The following is a 20,106-nucleotide window of genomic DNA, read 5'->3' as shown; positions in this document are numbered from 1 at the left end:
GTGTCGTTTTGGGCCTGGGCACGGGGCCTATTTAGGAAAAATATTGAAGTCCGGGATAACTAAGTTGTTAATTATTTTTGCGTAATTAACGTTTTTTAATATTGTGTTTAAGGGCATGGTTTCAATTAGAAATTTGCTCAGCATCTTCAGAAAACACTAAATCAACGTATTGCAGAACGATAGAAGGCACGTGAAGCCTTTTACGGCTTTTTGAAAAACCGCACAAATTCGAAGGGTTTTTAATGGTACATTCCGCTCGCAGATCTCGAGCGCTCCAAAAGCGTTCTATTTGGAGCGCGCATATTCCGCTCGAAGATCTGGCTCGAGCTGGTCATCTTCTGCTCGTAGATCTCTGGCAGCGCCCGCTCCACGGAGCGCCTCAAACCCCGCCGAACTTGCTCTGCGGGATTTCACAGATCTTTCCGGAAGTTGACAAAGCGGCTAACGTGATTTCCTTCTAAATCGGCAGTGCGCGTGCGCGGCGAGGTTGGAGAGGTCGGCGGGCCGGTCGGGCCACGGTCGGGTCGTCGAGTTGGATTTGTTCTGGTGCGTCGGTTGTTTACGCGGGATTGTGACGGCTCGAACGCTTCTACCTCGCGTAGATTAGGGATACAAAGCCTGGGCTGTGGAGCGTGGTAAATCGTAAGCGCTGACATCTGTGATCGTGAGGAAGAACGAGAAAAAGAACGACAGAAAAGCCGGAGGCAGAAGCAAGGTTAGGCCTGTTCATTCTGCAGCCAATGATTGTTTACCTTTTTACACTGCATTCCGCCGTTGTTTTCCCGTACCATAAAGCAAGAAGAGATTAGGCAACGACCGTGCAAGTGATGGTTTGTTATCTCTGTGTTTATTAAAGTCGTACCAGAAATCTGAACTCCACCGCTGGCAATCGCTGTCCGTGCCCCGCCGCTGCGAGGCTGTCGAAAGGTACGTGACGGTGCCGAACGCGGACGTCTTCGTTATTTGTGACATGGGCGCCGTGGTACGTATAATTTCGCCCGGCCTGTGTCGCGTGTTATTTCTGCACCTAAGCAGTCAAAGTTGTCACTGGTCGTCGGAAAGATCAGTCGGCTGAGGCGTTGGTGGGCTTGTTAAGTTCGAGCAGCCGCCATTTTGAACCGCTGAGGGGGAAGCGGTGGGGAGGGGTGGGGGGGAGGTCGCTCCAAAAATGTAAGTTTATCTTCCCCTCGTCGATTCGCAGTGGGTCCCACGGAGCAGAATTTTGCCTCCCTCGCGGATTTTGGAAAGCGCTGCGGATCTACGAGTGGAATTCACCATAAGTTTCGGTTCGCTATCGAGCGCAACTCGGCCCCGACGGCACCGCGCCCCGTGAAGAAATAGTGACACCAGCCTCTGCTGCGTCGCACAATGACAGCGCAGCAGAGGTTCGTGGCACTATTTCTCTACGGGGCGCGGTGCCGTAGGGGCCGAGATGCGCTCCGATAGCAAACCTAAACTTAAAAACCCGTCAAATTTGTGCGGTTTTTCAGAAAGCCGTAAAATGCTGCGCGTGCCTTTTATCGTTCTGCAGTTTGTTGATTTAGTGTTTTTTGATGATGCTGAGCAATTTTCTAATTGAAACCATGCCCTTAAACGCAATATTAAAAATTCAATTACGCAAAAATAATTAACAATCTAATTATCCCGGACTTTAATAATTTTCCTAAAGAGGCCCCTGGCCCAGGACCAAAACAACGCAAGTCTTTTTTTGTTGCGACGCGTAGTTTTCGCAATAGCGAATTTGTCCAATATATATATATATATATATATATATATATATATATATATATATATATATGCAAACGTAGGGTGCGCAGACACAGCAGCCGTAGGAGGATAAAAATAGCAATCTAATTTAACGGCGAAAAAATAAAAAAAGAGTAAAGTGCCCGAAAAAAAGTTGTATTAGTTTACAAGAATCAAGGCTAGGCACAGGAACGCTAGTTACGCTGAGGAAAAAACTTAAAAAAGGACGGAATGAAAGTCAAAGTTAAACACAAGAACTTACAAAAATAAATTGTTAAATAAAAAATAGAATACAAAATTATAAAAAAAAATTAGGAGAAGGGGCCTGACCGTCCGTCAAAAAACAAAATCAACAACAAAATTAAAAATAAAAATATAAATAAGAAGAGGCCTGACGTCCGTCGACGTTTCCACAGTGCCACTGTCGAAACGTCGACGGACGTCAGGCCCCTTTCTTATTTATACTTTATTTTATTTATTTTTTATTTTTTATTCTATTTTCCATATAACAATTTATTTTTGTAAGTTCTTGTGTTTCAGTTTGACTTTTACTCCGTCCTTTTTTAAGTTTTCTCCTCGTAACTAGCGTTCTTGTGTCTAGCCTTAATTATTTTTATAAACTAATACAACTTTTTTCGGTACTTTACTTTTGTTGTTGCGTGATTTCTTTTGCCATTAAATTAGATTTTTATTTTTAGCATCCCACAGCTGCCCTGTCTGGCACCCTACTTTTGCCTATAGACGCTTTGCAGCAGCTGTGCATGGGCGCCGCCATAACTGACCTTCAGTTTTTGTTCCCCATTATTACTTTTACTTCACTTCATTATTATCATAGCAAGCCAGGTTATTGACATCTTAGATTTTATTCTGTCTTGCTCCCCAGCATTGGTCTTTGTAAAGGCTCGTCCACACCAATTTCAGTGGCTCGGTATCTCGGTAAAACAAGAGAAGGTCAGCAATGGCGGCTGTATTCTGGCGCGTGTACAAAGCGTCTATACATCAACGGAAGAATATATATATATATATATATCAGGGTTCTCCCCACGGTGGGCGGCAGTGGCTTTGTCGCCCACCGCTCCAACTGACCGCCCACCACTCGATTTTTTTTTAATGCCGCGGGATGACGATGCGATTGCGCCTGCGCACATGGCTGCAGACCGTCGCCGTAGTACACAGCAGGTCCGCGCACCGCCACGTTATCTTTCGCTATCGCATCGCTGACTGCCGCCACTGCCACACTGCTCAATCAAAGAGCGTGGGCGCCACGGCGTGTTTTTTTCTTTCTCTATCTCAGCGGCGCGCCGCCGGCACTGCCCGGGGGGCAAAAAACATACGCGACGAACCTTCTCCCCCGCCCCCCCCCCCCCCCCCCCCCCCCCAAAAAAAAAAAAGACGGAAAAAGATTATTTGAAGCTTTTGATACCGTTAGCGATTCAATACTTCTGAAGAGGCTTTACAGCTACAAAGTTTAAGGCCCCCCCCCCTTTTTTTTTTATTAAGCTTTTTTTCAGATCGCTTACAACTTGTAATTGCAGCTGGGGCACGGAGCCCGCGAACAACATTAAGGACAGGCGTACCTCAAGGCTCAATCATATCTCCACTCCTATTTAATTTCTTTGTTAATGACATTTCTACTTTTCTTTCCCAAGTCAAACTTTATCCATATGCAGATGATACTGTAATTGTTACTCGACATATTAACTTCGAAGATGCTGCCCGCTCACTGCAATGCGCTGCAACTGTAGTCATGGATTGGTTTCAAAGAAATATTTTGAACGTTAACGCAAACAAAACTAAGCTTTTTTTTTTCATAATCCTCTTAAATATGTGCCTTGATTTCCCTTTCCTTTTACATAACTCAAACTGTGTATCTTGCAAGTGTGTTCCTTTATTATATGTTGAATCTGTAAAGTACTTAGGAATTTTGTTCAACTGCTGTTTAACTTGGAATGCTCAACTCACGTCCCTCTGTAAAAAGTTGAGGAGTACTTGTTCTCTGCTATATAATACAAAATCACTTATGGCCTCTCTCAGATCGCAGACAAGTCACCCATGCCCTTGCATATAGTGTTTGGAAACTGTTCCGGCTTCTGGCATGAGAAAATTGACTGCATTTTGAATAATATTTTGAAAAGTGTTCCTTGCGGCATGCAACTGCCCGACTTTAGACATTTCCAGTTGCCCGGTCTCAAAACAGTTTTTATTTAGACTGTTGTCTTACGTTACTTTTAAACATCTCAATTTAAAAAAAAAAAAAAAAAAAAAAAAACGTTGTTTTTTGTTTGCTTCGTTTTCAAGATACCTTTCGCCCGAACGAGATATAAACAGTATACACGCGACTTTTACGTGCCTGAACTCTTTAATAATCTGCGTTCTGAAATTCTACAAGCGAATTCACTGCGTCAACTGAAGAGAATGCTGAGACATCACCTGCTCGAATGAGATGTCGCCTAACGTGTACCTATTTGTTAGTATCTGCGCAGTATGTGCATAATAACCTGTCCAGTTTTGTACAATCCAAACTTTTTCAGTTTGTTTTACAAAATGATATTTGTGTGTGACAAACTTTACACTGCTTTTGTTCATGAAATTTCCATTTTTTTTTCTATGATGTTTTGTGCGGCATCACACAAGGCATTGTTATTTAGTTGCCCCCGCACTCTTGTATGCTTTCATGAATGTGTCCTGAATACAAGTGTATTATTATTATTATTATTATTATTATTATTATTATTATTATTATTATTATTACTACTACTACTACAACTACTACTGGTTCAGCAATACATAGGGATATGTAGCTGACGCATGACACGTGCTACCTGGAGGTCTTTAACGCGCGTCACACAGTGATGATTACACGGTCGCACACCGATACGAAGCCCATTCATATTTAAACTTGCAGGGCCGTGAACCAATCCTACGTTCAGGAGCTGCCATCTGCTGTTCTTTTTATTATTGTAGCTGCTCCAATCTACGGCGTTTGAAAACAGAAAACTACTGTAAACAACTTTATTTTCGCGAAAACCTTTTTTTTATTTTTTTATTTCATGGTATAAAGAACACCGCGAATGATTCATCACGCGAGTGCATATTTACCACATGGTAAAAAAAGATGCATGGCGCTCCCGAATGCGAAATTTCGTGCCTGAGAATTACCCTCGCAACCGAGGTTGCAAAATTCGCAAAAGATGAAGCCGCAAGTAAAGTCGTTTACAGCCATAAGTCGTATATGCAGCCAATCAAACAACGTACCTTTCTTTATACGAGTCTTGGGGCTGCGCCGTTCACGGGGAACGTTTTCAGCAGAGAAAACTGCGTGTTGCCGCAGCAGGCAATATGTTTTCCTCCGCTCTTGTATAGCGGACCTTGAAGACGACAACTGCACGGAACGTCATGGCCCGCTCAAAGCGCTGGATGACGCCAACAAATGTCAACAAATGTGGAGGAGACAAAAGACGAAGGACAGACTTTAACTAAGGAAACCGCAAAGCTTTGACGGCTCCGCCCACGACGGGGAAAGAATGAGCACAAAGAGGAGGCAAACCTTCTGTGAAGCGCGGCTGTATTGCGACGGCTAGAAACAAATTTGGTCGTCCAGTCGCATCATTTGATACCGGAATATTATGCATCAAGTCATCTTTTTCTTAGGGGGTCTGGCTAGGGTATAGGAGGGAGGGTAGGGGATAAACAAATAAAGGGATTTGGAGAAAGAAAAACAATTATTCATTAGCTTTTCTTGGCAGCAGGTGCATTCCGAAGGTGGTCCCAACATGCGTGTGCTCTTGCGGTCAAAATTTGCGCTTCCCTCGTCCCATCCAAGTCAGAAAAAATACGACCGGAGTTCGGTAGAAGTAAGGGCGACTTTCGCAAATTCCCATGGACGTGGCAGGACCGGTGGTGGCATGCTGCTCTAGGAGTACGGCAGGAGGAAAGTTTCCGCCGCAGAACCCCCCCGGATCTTGGGTTCACTTCCCGATCCTGACGATGGATGTCGACGTGGACGGCCACTGTTTTCACCAAATAAAGTTGAAGGAACACTGAGCTCCCCAAAAAGTAACAATTTTTTTTAGATGATTGACACCTCGAAATAGAAGCATGTTGCGCTATCGCTGAAACCTGTCTCGCAACGTAAACATCCCGCTTTTTTTTTATTAGTTTTATTTTGTGCCATACGTGCCCTATTGAATCTGACGTCACACTGCTTATAGACCCTTTTACTGTTTAGAAACATGAACTGCCGCTTGTGTCCCAAGCGACTTCCGGTCGCTCCGTCTTTGCAAGCCTGTTGAGCTTGCTTATATCGTGCACCGGTGCTAGAAAGCATAAATGCTACACGTACACCAAAGTGGAGATTTAACGAGGGCCCTCGGCTGGACGCTTTAACCTCTTGGAGGAGGCAAGTTGGTTTACAAGAATATGCGAACATTTTTAACAGACCTCGCGCTTCTTCGTTCTTTTGGCGTTCACCTGGAGAAATGGTGGTTAAACGTTTCATCGATATTTCAAGCAGCGGTGTCAAGGTGGGCTTTGTTCATTCTTTTTATGAACCGGAAGTTCTCTGGAACGTCAAAGACGGGAGCACCGCCTGGTGGCGTTTGCCATGAAAAGGGTCTATACATCATACAAAAGACAGTCTGCATACAGATTCGAACGCGAGATTAGTGCTTCGAATGCCACATGACAATGAATTCAAGGAGGGAACTTGGCACGCGGCATTCGAGCCACGGATATTGACGTGACTTGTTTTTGCAGACTGTCGTTTGTACGATGGATGAACAGTGTGATCCCGGCTTTAAAGAAACTTGTTTTTAGAATTCAGGGTCCCTTTAAAGGAGTCATGAAACGATGTCGGGTTGGAGTGTTCACGACTTTACAGAGGCGTACTTGTCCCACCCTGGCCCAAGTATAACTCGCACAGACCACCACTGATTCAGAAGCTTCTTGGTAGCAGTGAAATTGCCCGAATAAAAGGGGACCATTTCTTTCAGTCTCGCCTTCGCAAAGCCTGATGACGTAACTGTGAGATCGAAACCACCCGCCTGACGACAGCCGAGTGCGGCTCATGGATTAAACACGAGAACTGTGAGCACTCGACTTCGTTTCGTAGCAATCAATGCCTCGGTGGACACTCGGGTAGTGGCTGGTTTTCAACCCTCAGCACGCGTTTTCTACTCTGCCAACCTCAATGCGTGGCTATATGATTAACGTTGGCGTCATAGGATAGGCACCGGACCACGTGGCCGCTTGTTCTGACTTCAAGTTGAGGGGATGAACGATGCTCATATCTCTCGAATTTATTTGCCGACTGCCATTGCTTAAAAAAAAAAAAGACAATCTTATTCGGTTATTAACGTTAGGCAGTGATTTTCAGTATAGTAATTAGCGAAAGTAGAAAAAATTGTTTTATGGCCGCCAATTAAGCTGAACATGAACATATACACACGCAACTGAAACGAAGGAAGGCAGCTGTACATGTGTCCAACCCTTTCTCTAGTCTTCGTGATTTTATGTGCAAGCTTGACCTATCGGTGACACAATGCAGCGACGCGCGGCCGCGCACGTTCGCCGACGGGCGGGGTAATGCACGCCCAAGATCCAGGTATAGTCTGTTGCAACATAAGATCAGCAGTAGATGCTCCGCCCCCAGCGCGAGCTTTCTAGCTTCCATACCACTATGGCGCCCGCGAAGCCACACACACAGAAAAGTAAGGAGTGCGTAGGCAGAGCACCTACTGCTGATTTTAAGGTGTATTGCGCTGGCTATCTGACCACTCCGCAGCGTTCAACCAGTGAAGCCAAGTCGCAGAACATGTTCCTCCTCAGTGTATAAGCAATAACAACGTCAAATTTGCGTTGTTGTTTCTACGAGATGAAAGAATTGCAGAGGTGATTTTATAAACGGCATGTGTTAACGGTCATGACGCGGCCGATCAGATGTAGTTGAAGGCGATTATACCGGATTGCGTTACAGCTCGGGCGTGTTTACCTAAGGAGGAAAAGAATTAGAAGGAAAGGTTTTGACACTGCAAAACAAGTATAGCCACAGACTCCGAAGCGCTTCCCTTATCTGCAGAAAAACAGCGATCGGTCTTACTTCAGATTAAAGGAGCTGTGCAACAATTTTTGTACTGTGCACAAATACCGCTTAAAACGGATCCCTAACGTTAATGACCTATGAAACACGCGTTCGTTTTTCACCCCACGCAATAGAAGTCCCAGAAAAAAATTTAAGAAAAACGAGCAGCGTTCACCCCCTCAACTCGCAGCCAGAACAAGCGGCCACGTGATCTGGAGCCGATTATATGCCGCCAGTGTTGATCATAGCCACGCGCTGGGATTGGCAAAGCGCTGGACACGCGCTGAGTTCCAGACATTGTTATGGCTCGGCTGTTGTCGTCGTTGCAGCGATTGGACACGGGTCACAACCCGAATGCTTCTCGAGCTAGCAATTGTCACGAGCCCAAGTCGAGTGCCCACGCAATGCTCGGGTCCAATCTATGAACCGCATTCAAATATCGTCACTTGGGTGTACTGCGATCCCCGAGTTACGTCATGAAATTTTGCGAAGGAGAGATTGAATGAAAATGATCGCTTTTGTCCTTGAAATTACACCGCAACGAAGGAGTTTCTTGGCCAATGGCGTTGCGTGTGAGTATCCTTGAGTCCCAGGTGTGCCAGTAAGCTCGCGTAGAGAGAAAAACATTCCAATTGAATATCGTTGCACAGCTCCTTTAAACTTTTCCAGTGGGTTACAACAGCCGTGGGTGTTTTCAAAGTTTCTGTGGATTGCAGTCGTAATGGAAAAATAGTGATGCTGCCAGGTTGCTTATGTCACATTCAATTGGAGCGCACGCAGCACCGAGAAAATGCTGCCCCCAAGGCCGCGCCACCGCGCGGGTGCAGCGTATGATGCACTACCTAGGGAGCCTTCATGTGCGCTTTGCTAGGGTGATGCCATCCTTTGTAATACCACTCGCCGACAAACCAGCAGCCATTTTGTTCCTCGGCGATAATCCGTGGGGCTTATAACCCTCCCGGAAACAAGCACCTTATCTCAGAAGTTCGGAGCAGCGTTGTGGAACCCACGGAGGGAGGATTAGCATTTTCCCCCTCGGATGGGATTACCGATGGACACAAAGGCCACTTTCCGGCGCACGGGAAAACAATGAGAGGAACAAAATGGCGGTGGACGAGGGTGTGGGAAAGGGAAACAGGCAGTTGGCATCACCCTATGCGAAGCGCACATGAAGGCACCCTAGCACTACCAAGTGAACACGAAGCATTCCGCCGTGCAACGCGCTTGGCGCGGTCACTTCAAGGGCAAAACATGAACGGGTGGACCATTCAACAAAATCCGCCGCGAGTGGGGCGGCGGCGCGCGCCATCTAGCGAGAGTCTCCCGAGCCGCCATGTTTACCGAGACGAGGAAGACGAAGCGAGGGAAAGAAAGGGCCGAAAGAAGCGGAGAGTGGTAGCTCAAGGCCGCACCGGACCGCAGTGCGCGAAGCTGCACGGTCTCCTTTCGACGGTGCAGCAGGTGCAGCAACGCGCCGGTGTCGTGCGCCGCACCAAGTCCCAAATGAACGTAGTGCTGCCGCACCGACACGACCATGTGAACGCGACGCGTCCATCGGTGCAGTGCGGTGCGGTGTGGTGCGCCCCAATTGAATGTGACATTAGATGTGCGGGTGCGGGTGCGGGTGCGGGTGCGGGTGCGGGTGCGGGTGTAAACACTATGTGCGTAATGCACATAATGTTTATGGTACCGAGCAAAATATGTGCGAGGACGTTCTGTAGGAGGGAGTATTTGTTTTTGCAAAGTGGCAATGTAACGACCCGACGACGGTTTTGCAAAGTGGCAATGTAAGTTCGGTTCACCGTATTGTAATATGCGCGTGAACAATATTCAAGGAAGATCCATTGGGGGATCTTTAGGGAATGCGTTAGCATGACTTTTGTTAAACGTTACACAAGTCCCCCTTCGGGAAACGTTAACGCTGACCCTTCACTTTTCTGCTTTGGATTTCTCTTTTGGCTTCCTCTTTTCCTTCCTCTATTTTTGCTGCCTCTTTTGGTCTTCGTTACGGTCCTTGAACTCATTGCCATGCGGCATTCGAAGCGTGGATCTCGCGGTGACTCGCGTTTCCAACCTGTATGAAGACTGTCTTTTGTATGATGGGGCAGTGTAACCTCGGCTTAAGATCTGCCTTGCCGCTTATACTTGGACCAGCGATAGTACTTCGTTCACACTCCATCTCATAGCACAAACCAAAATATGTGTGCTCCGACCACCTGCAAGTTCAGACTCCCCCCAGTTCACAAAACTGAAATGATCTCAGCCCGCTTGTCTGGTTCGTTGGTTGGAACGTTTTCCGCGCTTACCCAAGCACGGCATTGATCAAGGCTCGTTCGCTCGTCTCGCAAGATGTTTCAGACCGCTTGTCGTCTTCTGTACTGTACTGCTTATTGGCGAACAACGCTTACCACGTCAAAGAAATCGCGACATAAAATAAATTGCGTTTTAACACAGCGGCGCCTCGTCTAGTATCGATGAGACGTACTGCTGAATAGCGGCGTGTCAAAGTTGCCGCGACTCTCATTCGTTCGTGCTTACGTTGAGCGATCAGTCAGCTGTGGATGTCCTTAAATGTGCTGGCTGCCCGCGCGTCATAAAAGAAAAATCGACTGCCCACCGCACCAGGGAAGACTGGTCTCGCTGGAACGCAGTGCCCACGGCGAAACGATCCCCCCTTCGACCGTTCCGCTGCCAATTTTTTTTCATCCTTGCGTTGCGTGGCCTGCAACTACAACGTTTCTTTTTATATATTTTTTTTTTATTTTTCAAATGTCTGATTAGCTGCCCGTGCATCTTAAAAACGGACTAATTAAACACTGGAGTCGATCGCGCAGTAATAACTGTCACAGAAAACGACGATATCAATCAATTGTGATGCCCACGGCGAACCAATTCCCCTTTTGACCGCCATCTTTGATTTCCGCAGCGTCCCCTATATTCACTGCAAGTTGCGGATAAAGCGAATATGCGACGAACAAAGGAGAAACTTTGCCCTGTGGCACGCTTGCTTTGAGCGCGGCGCGACAGCCCCTGTCCTCACCGTCCTCGCGCAGAGCGATCGCCACCGGGCGAAATTCATCCCTTTTTTCGCTCCATGGAGGTCAGCCTTTAGTGTGTGAGTATATTACTCTATAGCAGAAAATCATGATCGGCTGACACAGCAATACAGAAATGTCAAAACTGAATATATATCTCTATGTACAATTTACCAAAGCAAGAATGTCAGTATAGCCGTCCAATACTGGATAGGGCCGGCAAACGACATTTGTGGACATTTGTTATTAAACTTAGCGTCCTTGGATTCGATCTTCTGAAGCAGCGGGCTCTCGTAACCTAGAGCATGCAGCTAACGGAAATTCGCAGTCGTGAAACAGTTAGTCAGAAAGTACGGTATCATCTACAAAATATGTCCGTCACTATATCAAGTTAGATCCATTCGGGGCTTGTATATTCGACGCTTACGTTCTTTCAACTACGCACTTATATCAATTCAGTCGATTCTTATGACGGTCAAACCATTCGCTACTGCGTAACTCGGGGCCGCACATAGCGTGTTTAATGCTACATCGGCTCATGCCAAGACAACGGCAGCGCTCGGGTTGCTTCTCTCGAGAAAGGGATGAAAGAAACCCGTTAGCATACGTTGCTCAGGTAAAGGTATTCGACCTCGCCGGAGAGACATATATAGCTTTCGCCTGGCGTTCACAGGTAGCACGACTGTCGGGTTTCTTGAACCACGGTGCAGCCTGAGAGAGAGAGAGAGAGAGAGGGGGGGGGGAGGGGGAGGCAACGCCATGAGGAATTGGCCTTGAGTGTGTTTACGAAGTTCGGCGGGACTCCCCGAAATCCGGGGATTGAGCTGACGCGGTACACTGCTCTCGTTCCTTTCTCTCGGGCGACACTGCGCCACGCAGCCTAATCCAGTTCAGTTGGGACAGGGAAGGTAGGTCAGAGCAGTTGGCTCACTTATTCTACGCGAAGAGCGAACAATGTGACTGAAACAACTCGTGTCAAAAGAGCGGATGGCTCGAAAAGATAAACCACCAAGGAGCCCATGAGTATTCCCGCGGTGCTTTGCTACAACAATCAATAAAATCGCGTACAACAACAAAAAAAAAAAAAAAAATAGAAAAAAAGAACGAGGTAAGGTTGAAAATGGGAAGACCAAAGGGCAAATTCAAGAAGTGAGCTTAGGCAAACAGAGGGGATATCGTGCTCTGTGAGAGCGCTTCCGCTACATTTTTATTTTATTCGACGTCATACGTCATATTCGACGTCATGAGAATAGTGGTTTACACCGTAGATGAAAAATTTAGCCAATGCAGCGTTACTGCTAGCCTGGAGTCTTTAACGTGCATCGTGCAGTAGTGATACAAGATCACACTCCAGTAAGATGATCATCTGGGTAGAAAGAGACGAGGGGCAAAACTGAGCCCATGGGATCCCTCGGTTCTGAAGCGCGAGCTTGCGCTCCATGTGCTCCGAGCTGTGGTACTCTAACACCACCGTTGGCTAACACACTCAACTACTGATCCTTCATTTTTCTCGTGACGGTGGCTACTCTTACCTTTAAACTTCCTTGGGTTATAACTACCACGTTGATTAGGGGTTCAAATGCGAATTCGACCGAAGTTGCTTCACAACCGAAGAACCCTTCACCGACTTACTCAGCTCCAGTTAGTGTATGATCCCATCACAGTATTCACAACAATTCCCCACGAACGCGACTCGTTTTATATCTTGCAGGGTTCTGATCTGATACACTGCGAAATTCTGCACCACCTTTTTTCCGGGCACTCTTGTAATAGACGGCAGTCGCAGCCGCGCAGTAAAAGTCTCATTAGTTGTACTTTGCATTTGAGTCACGTTGTAGCAAATGGGAATGGCATGCACCAGTCGTTCTTTTCAGCGTTCCTCCTGCCTCTAGGTACAGTTGTTGTCACTCTTTGATCAGCTAGCCTCTTCCACTGGGATATCACACTTGAGGCAACGAGGTGCCTGTTCAGTGAAGCGTTTAGTAGATATAATTTACAACATCAGTCGTGTTATGTCTTGCCTGCGTCCCTTTATGAAGATCTCTATATAGTGGGTTTAAAGAAATAACTAACGAACCGTTAGCAATCAATATCGGATGAGGGCGACTCTGAACAACGACGAAAGCATTGAGCCCGAGAGGTCGAAATCCTAAGAGAGTTTGACCATAAACAAAATTAGTGAGACTTGTTCACCGTGAAGTGTTGCTGTCCCGTTCTTTGTGTTGTGTCCATTATCCCGCTGTGTCTTCTAGTTCATTTTGATAGGTACAATAACCTACGGTACAATGAGTTACGATACAATGACCTACGTGATTGGCAGACTCGGCTATAGCTACTTGTGTCGTCAGCGATTTCAAGGGAACCCTTTCAACTTAAACAAAGAAGTAAAAAGGAGTGCTAATTTTAATACAAGGTGCTTAACTACAGTCAATAGAATCAGCTTACCACACTCTCAAGCCTATCTCCAACGCGGAAAATATATATATAAGTTTTACTGATTGTGTTTTACAAGTTTAAAACCAAAATAAAAAATACATTTGTATAATTTTTTTTTTCGCTTTACGCGAAAATAATGTTAGCATTACTGCGGTCTTGAATCTTCGTGGAAGGCGAAACAGGAAACGTGAATTTATAGTGCGTGTTTGAGGGTAGAGTGGCAGCCTGAGGACTGCGAGCCGGGGGGTCCCTAACAAAGAAGTGACCGAGGACACTGCTGGGTAAAGCAAGCCGACATGGCTATTGCCATCAGTGCCGGAAGCGCAGACGCGATTGCGGCGGGGATCTTAGACTAGTCAGAAGCAGTGACCACAGATTCCAATTTTGACGTGCGGCGCGACTCAAATGCGAACGTTTCTGTAGGTCGCTCCGTTTCACTTCTGATATTGTGACGCCTGGCACAACCCCTCGATCCCCAAGTTATAAAAAAATAACTTCACACGTTAGGAAAGGTATGTTTAAGCATCTCATTACCACAGTTTGTCCTCGAGCGCGGGACTGTCTAGACATTGAGATAAAGAATGGCATACGAACTCTCTTTTTAATTGCAGCGAAGAAATTGGAAGCAAATTACTATCGGAATTGTTAAAAGTATTTTTGTATACTAGACCAAATTTATAATCAGTTTGTAATTTGGACAATACTTATTTTTCCAACAACATGACTGTGTGGCTGTCATACCTTTGATTGTATAACAAGACCAATAATTTTCTGCGATACACCTACAAGATGAATATGTGCAAGTGTGCTGTCTTCTCGTACCAGTAAAAAGTAATTAAGGCGAACACAAGTCAAAGAGGCATAAATAAGACAGAGCACAAACGAGGGTAATGTATTTGTGTGCTTGCAACTACACCTATAATCTTTAACAGCTCTCTATCATTTGGTCTGCTTTGTCCCACCGCATGTATTTGTTAAAACTTACACCAAGACCGTTCACATTTTACAGTATTTCTAACGGCATGAGCCTATAGTGAGAATGCCTCATTATTGTAATATGTATTCCTTTTGACCTGAATATAACAGCTTTTGTTTTAATGTTGTTTGTAATTAATTACTAACAAATTCAAACCATTACGCGCATTACGCTTTTATATATATATATATATATATATATATATATATATATATATATATATATATATATATATATATATATATATATATATATATATATATATAAAGAGATTCGCCGTTATTATAATGCCATAAATGTTATATCCCGAAAGAAATATATGGTGCTGTCATCTGCATGCTTGATTTGTGATCAATGTTTACTGAGTCGTCGATAGTGAGCACACAATGGCCCTGGATCTTGGCTGCAACCGGATCCCTTTATCAGCTCCTTGCCGTGTAATGTTCCGCAACCAGACATTCCGAAAGTTTTATTTGGACGGCACCTTGTGGTATCAGACATCTAAGTTTCTTGCCATATTTGATTTGCAACACGGCACGCCACAATTTTCATGCATTGCGTTCTTCGCAATGCCAATTAAACCCCTGCACCTGTTAAAATTACTATATGAAACGACCGAGAAATCAGACCGCTCACACGAGCGAAGATAAATGCCGTGGAGCGGTAAAAACGCCTTGACTTTGGCCGCGTCCAACGCTTGCACCACGCCTTTGGCTTTCACCGTCTCACCCCCCCCCCCCCCCCCCCCCCCCCCCCTTCACTATCCATCACAGCAGACGGAAGACTTCTTCCCGTCATAAGCGCTCCTTCGTTAGCATGAATAATCGGCAGGCCGCTCCTGGGGCAGCGGGAGAGGGTATCGGATGATGGGGTCGAGGGGCCGTGGATGTGGTATAAGTTTACTCTTTGGACAAATGCAAGGTGTTTCATCTATGAAAATCTTCTAGCAGCACCTGTTAGTCAGGAATCGCTTTAAGGAGTCCCCTGAAATTGAGCATAGGTCATTGTCTGCTAATATGCAAGAGCTACGAGTGTGGACATTGAGCATGCGAAGTATCAATTGCACGTGACCAGTGTCCATAGCCACGCGACCTTTCTGTAAAGGGTACGGGCGGATTGACGCACATTGGCGTCGCGTGCACTTTTTTATGTTGTCACAATCTGACTTTTTTTTTTTTTTATGCTTCATTCCACAAACAGTACTGGAGGAAAGTGAGAAAGAAAATCGGTAAGGTAAAGAAGTGCTGTCTCAGGCAAGCGTGTACATTTTCTGCGTCAACAAGGTGCGTCTTCCCGTAAGTCCATTCAGCGACACACCTCGGTTCAGTCAATTTCGGAATGCTGCGGAAACAGGAAAAGCTGGAGCTGTCACTTGCCGGCGTCATAGCTCAAGCGTCGTCTCTGGTGTCTCGGCGCCTCTCGAAAGACAAACGAACGAGCAAATGGAAGGTCGTTGAAGCCAGCGAAACAAGCAAACGAAAGAGAAAAAAAAAAAAAAAAAAAAAAAAACAGAAAGAAGTTATTTGTTTTTTGTTTTTCTTTCATCGTCTGCTGCCTTGTCGCGCCCGCTAAATTACACATGGAGCGTGAAGGGGACTTCCATCTGCCGGGTTAAGGTTGCACGGTCGCAGAACCGTTCCCAATCAAAACGTTAGGAAAAAGTGAAAAATAAAAACGAGAGGAACACCCAAGCCCATTAATTAGAAACAAAAAAGTGTGGCGAGGCTTACTATACGAAACATGTGACAATGGCTCGATAGTCGCGAAGGTCTCTTCGTTTTTTTTAAGACGTGGAGAGATAAAAAAAATAAAAATAAAAACGCGTACGACTGTACACAAACGGGGAATCGCACCACGGACGTCATAAGAAGATTGTTTTCTGTTTCCCCCTACTACGCTCATGCCGCAGTAAAAATAGTCGAAGGCCTGATAAGCTGGCGGGAAAGAGCGGAGGAAGAGCGATTGAAAAAAACCAGTTCTATTGCATAGGTGTTCGGTAAAGCAGTTCGCTGCGAGGCACGCGAACAAAAAGCGAGAGTAATAGAACTTACCTCCTTCCCCATCGTTGACGCTTTCTCCTCTCCATCGCTTTAAATAAAGGTGAGTATACCTCCATACCACCAGGTTCGTCTTTCCCAAAGCAAAGGCTGACACCGGAGAGGTCGGGTCCTTCCATCCTTGCTGCCGAGTGCCACTGAAATTGCCGGGATGTCGTCGGCGAACATGACTGCAGCCGAAGTCTTTCTGCGCCGCGACCCGCGCACCCTTGGTTGGGCATTAGTCGGCAGCAAGCAGTTTCTGGCCACGCTGCTGCTCAGCTATGTATACATTGTCAAGATTGGTGGGCCACGCTTCATGAAAAGTCGCAAGGCCTTCGACAACCTGAAGCCAGTCATTATGCTCTACAATGCTTCAATGGTCTTCATGAACGCCTACTTCGTGGTCAACTTTTTGACCAGATCCTACTTCGGCGGCGGCTACAACATAATATGCCAAGGCATCAACTATGAAGCTCGAGACCAGATTACGCTGGAATTCCTGGAACTGTGCTGGTGGTACCTCTGGGTGCGGGTCGCCGACTTCCTGGACACCATCTTCTTCGTGCTCCGCAAGAAGGACTCTCATGTGTCTTTCCTTCACGTCATCCATCACGTCTTGGTCGTGTTTAACGGGTGGTTCGGACTAGCGTACGGCGCGGACGGGCAGGTAGCACTCGGATTGGCCCTCAACAGCTTCGTCCATGTCGTGATGTACTCGTATTACTTCCTTTCACTGCTGGGACCGTCAGCCCGACCTTACCTTTGGTGGAAGCGGTACCTCACGCAATTTCAGCTGGTTCAGTTTGTAATTATGTTCATTCATTGCATGATCCCCGTAATCAAGGAATGTAACTATCCGAAAACGCACTCGTTAATCACTATACCACAGGCCTTATTTTTCTTTGGTTTGTTCATTCGCTTCTACTTTAAGTCCTACAGCCGAACCTCTAGTCAGCAGCGTGATACCAAGGAGAAAGATCAGTGATACCTTGCGCTGGACTCGGTTGGCAAAACGTACACGAGAGCGATTGCTTAACTTTCAGAGGCGCTCAGCAACGTTAGTGAGAGTTCTGTATTGCAAAGCACGCGCTTTATTTGCTGCACCTCGAAGCGATGTAATCGCATCAAGGCGCAGCCTCTAGATGTGTCCGTTTTTTCTGTTGTTTCTTTTTGCGGCACGCTTTGAAACGTACGAGGTCGTATGCTACCAGGTACATCGATAAGCAAGCGATCTCAGGGATTACACTTTGATGTAGATGATCTGCAGTTGACAAGATTTATGCCGGACCAAAGTTGCCCATTGCCACCTGTCTTACTCTTCTGTTGCGTAGAAAGCGGGATTTTGAAGGCGGTGTTCTGTTTGGGGTGGTAGGATTGTGATGGTTGTGTTTTATTCACTAGATTCAGTCAATAGTTTGTTGCCATAAAAGTGAATGCTTGTAAGATAGTCAAAAAGCGGTAGGCATAATCATACACCAGTGCGAGCAGGCTCCTCTGGATGCTGCTTGTTTAATGCCAGCGTATACTGAACAGGTTCCACGAATGACTTGAATGAAATGACCGGTAATTGTTCTTCAACAAAACAAATGTTAGATGGTTTTGTTGTTCTTGTTTTAAACGGGGAGTGTGCTAGTTAGTTAATAGTTACTGTTGCTGTTCATGTTCGTGCCCCATTTTTGTTACTGCAGTCATACTGATGACCTTGCATTGTAAATAAAAGTGTTTATCTTTTCTAGTTTCTGTAGAGTCTATTTCGAGATTCTACCACGAATTCTTGTTGTGGTTTCACAATGCCACGATAAATGGGGTCTCAAAATATGGGCCATATCTGCAGGCTCAATCTTCCAGGCGGCTGGTAACCACGACAGCGGATATCATCCTTCACACATGTATGGATCGTGGGATGACGACCCTACTATTGCTGACGGCAGTGAAACAAAACAAAAACAAAGGTGAGTCAAAACATTAATTTTTCTTGGTTTATTTTTTTGGATGGAAGTAAATTGTATACAGATTATGCTTGATGTTCAGTCGTTTTGCGATCTGTTTAGATACAACGTGAATATAGTTGAATAATAATAAAACTAGCAGTGTAAAAGGGTTTTACTGTGACTGTCAATGAAAGCAGAAACTCCTTTAACCCTCATAAAGGATTTTCAGCTTTTAATAATGATATCTTTCAGCTGGGTGCTCGTGAAATGCTTTTACCCAAAATCTTGAGCTCCGAGTAACTCTGACGGAAAAGCCCTCTTGGCGCTGTAGTGCATTCTCTGATTCAAATATTTTAAAATTCAAGAATGCCTTCAACCGAGAAGGTTACAACTGTTTGCGTGGTATGTTTACCTGTGGTAGTTTGTATCAAGGACGAAATTCATGACTTATAAGGATGAACGCACTTTATACTTTATACTTTATTTCCTGGGTATTTTTTTTTTTTTTTTGTTGATTGTTGAGTCTAAAAGTCATCATTCATGTCGACCTGCATGCTGGTTTCTTGTCAAGTGTAGAATTGGATTTAATATTATTATCAGTATTTTACCCCCCCCCCCCCCTTTTTTTTTTCTTTCTCTTTCGCGATTGCCGCAAATTTGTTCCTACCAACTTTGAAAGGTTATTCAGCTCTCTCACGAGCCTGTTCCTTTTAGTGTGTTTTTGTCGTGCGAGTGTATAAGCTTTGGACTACCTACCACTTCTTACATTTGTAAGATTTATTTAAAGCCAAATGCACGTTTAAAATATTATTGATGTGTGATTAGCTCGCTGCCTAGGCCAACCATATCACGAAGTTCGCGTTACTAAACACACGCTACTTCTACTTTTAATCTCCTTTCCGCTACCCCGTGCGAATCTCGCTCATGCTAGAATATAGGGCGTCACGAAAAAACAAATTACACGTTTTTCTTTACCACAAAAATAAACTAGGCGTCGCCGAACGCTCATTCTCCGCCCAAAAATAGCGCTAGAAGTCACAACCAGATGCCAAAGTTCCAGCCCGATCCGACACCTTATTCAAAAGTTATCAGTGATTTTCTGAAAATTTCAATGGAAAAATGGCGGCCGACGGAGTGTTCGAATACATGGGCTCCATTTTCCCATTGAAATGTTTAGGAAATCACTTATAACTTCTAAATGAGGTATCAGATCGGGCTGAAACTTTGGCGTCTGGTTGTGACCTCTAGCACTACCTTTGGGCGGAGAAGGAGCGTTCGGCGATGCCTAGTTTATTTTTGCGGTAAAAAAGACCGTGTAAATTTTCTTTTGTGACACACTGTAGATAGCAACACATACGGGAAATCACTAACTTTCCGTCTAAATCGGAAAAAAAAAAATCTTCGAAAAGCAAGGACGCGAATATTTGTCAATATACCTCGTTGTTAAGTAAGCCAACTTCTAAACGAAAAAAAAAAAGTGATGTTGTTAAATTGCCTAACCTTACCTGCTCGCTGACTAGCCATTATTTTCTAAAATCGAAGTTTCAGGAGCTTGTCTCAACATTACGTGCGTGTGATCGCGGGATCAGTATTTTTCGTCAGAATGCCGCGCATCACGGACGCTACTTAATTCAGCTCGTTGGTAACCGGCTGAGCAAAGAGTTGGACGCATAGAATAATAATAGATAAAGTTGTCTCGTTTTTTACCAGCTCTTTATTTCGACACCGCGGCTCGGCGTGCAGAGTTCCTGCTTGCACTAACAATATTGCGCTTGCCTCAAATTACCGGGACTAGAAGGCGGTGCTTCTCCACGTACTATTTCCCGAACTAATCTCTTTACCGTCTCGTAATATTCCTAGAACG

General features: G+C 45.3%; 2 protein-coding genes across 2 annotated transcripts in view; one reads left to right on the top strand and one right to left on the bottom strand.

Moving 5' to 3' along the window:
* The window catches only part of LOC121833785, an 86,165-nt gene that overhangs the window by 25,651 nt on the left and 40,408 nt on the right, over nucleotides 1–20,106 (bottom strand). The gene's annotated exons all lie outside the window — the stretch shown is intronic.
* LOC8034073 (elongation of very long chain fatty acids protein AAEL008004) lies at nucleotides 16,398–18,046 on the top strand. The gene has a single exon (XM_002407631.4). It carries the CDS (start codon nucleotides 16,481–16,483, stop codon nucleotides 17,294–17,296), a length of 816 nt encoding a protein of 271 aa, XP_002407675.1. The 5' UTR covers nucleotides 16,398–16,480; the 3' UTR covers nucleotides 17,297–18,046.

The sequence above is a fragment of the Ixodes scapularis genome, unplaced genomic scaffold (genome assembly GCF_016920785.2).
Source record: "Ixodes scapularis isolate PalLabHiFi unplaced genomic scaffold, ASM1692078v2 PGA_scaffold9__187_contigs__length_104089568, whole genome shotgun sequence".
NCBI classification, from domain to species: domain Eukaryota; kingdom Metazoa; phylum Arthropoda; class Arachnida; order Ixodida; family Ixodidae; genus Ixodes; species Ixodes scapularis.
The sequence above is the reverse complement of the archived record's forward strand: the minus strand, read 5'-3'. Positions and strand labels throughout refer to the sequence as shown.

What these genes read in the sequence shown, in the direction of transcription:
- LOC8034073 (XM_002407631.4), top strand. Translation starts at nt 16,481, where the DNA reads ATGTCGTCGGCGAACATGACTGCAGCCGAAGTCTTTCTGCGCCGCGAC.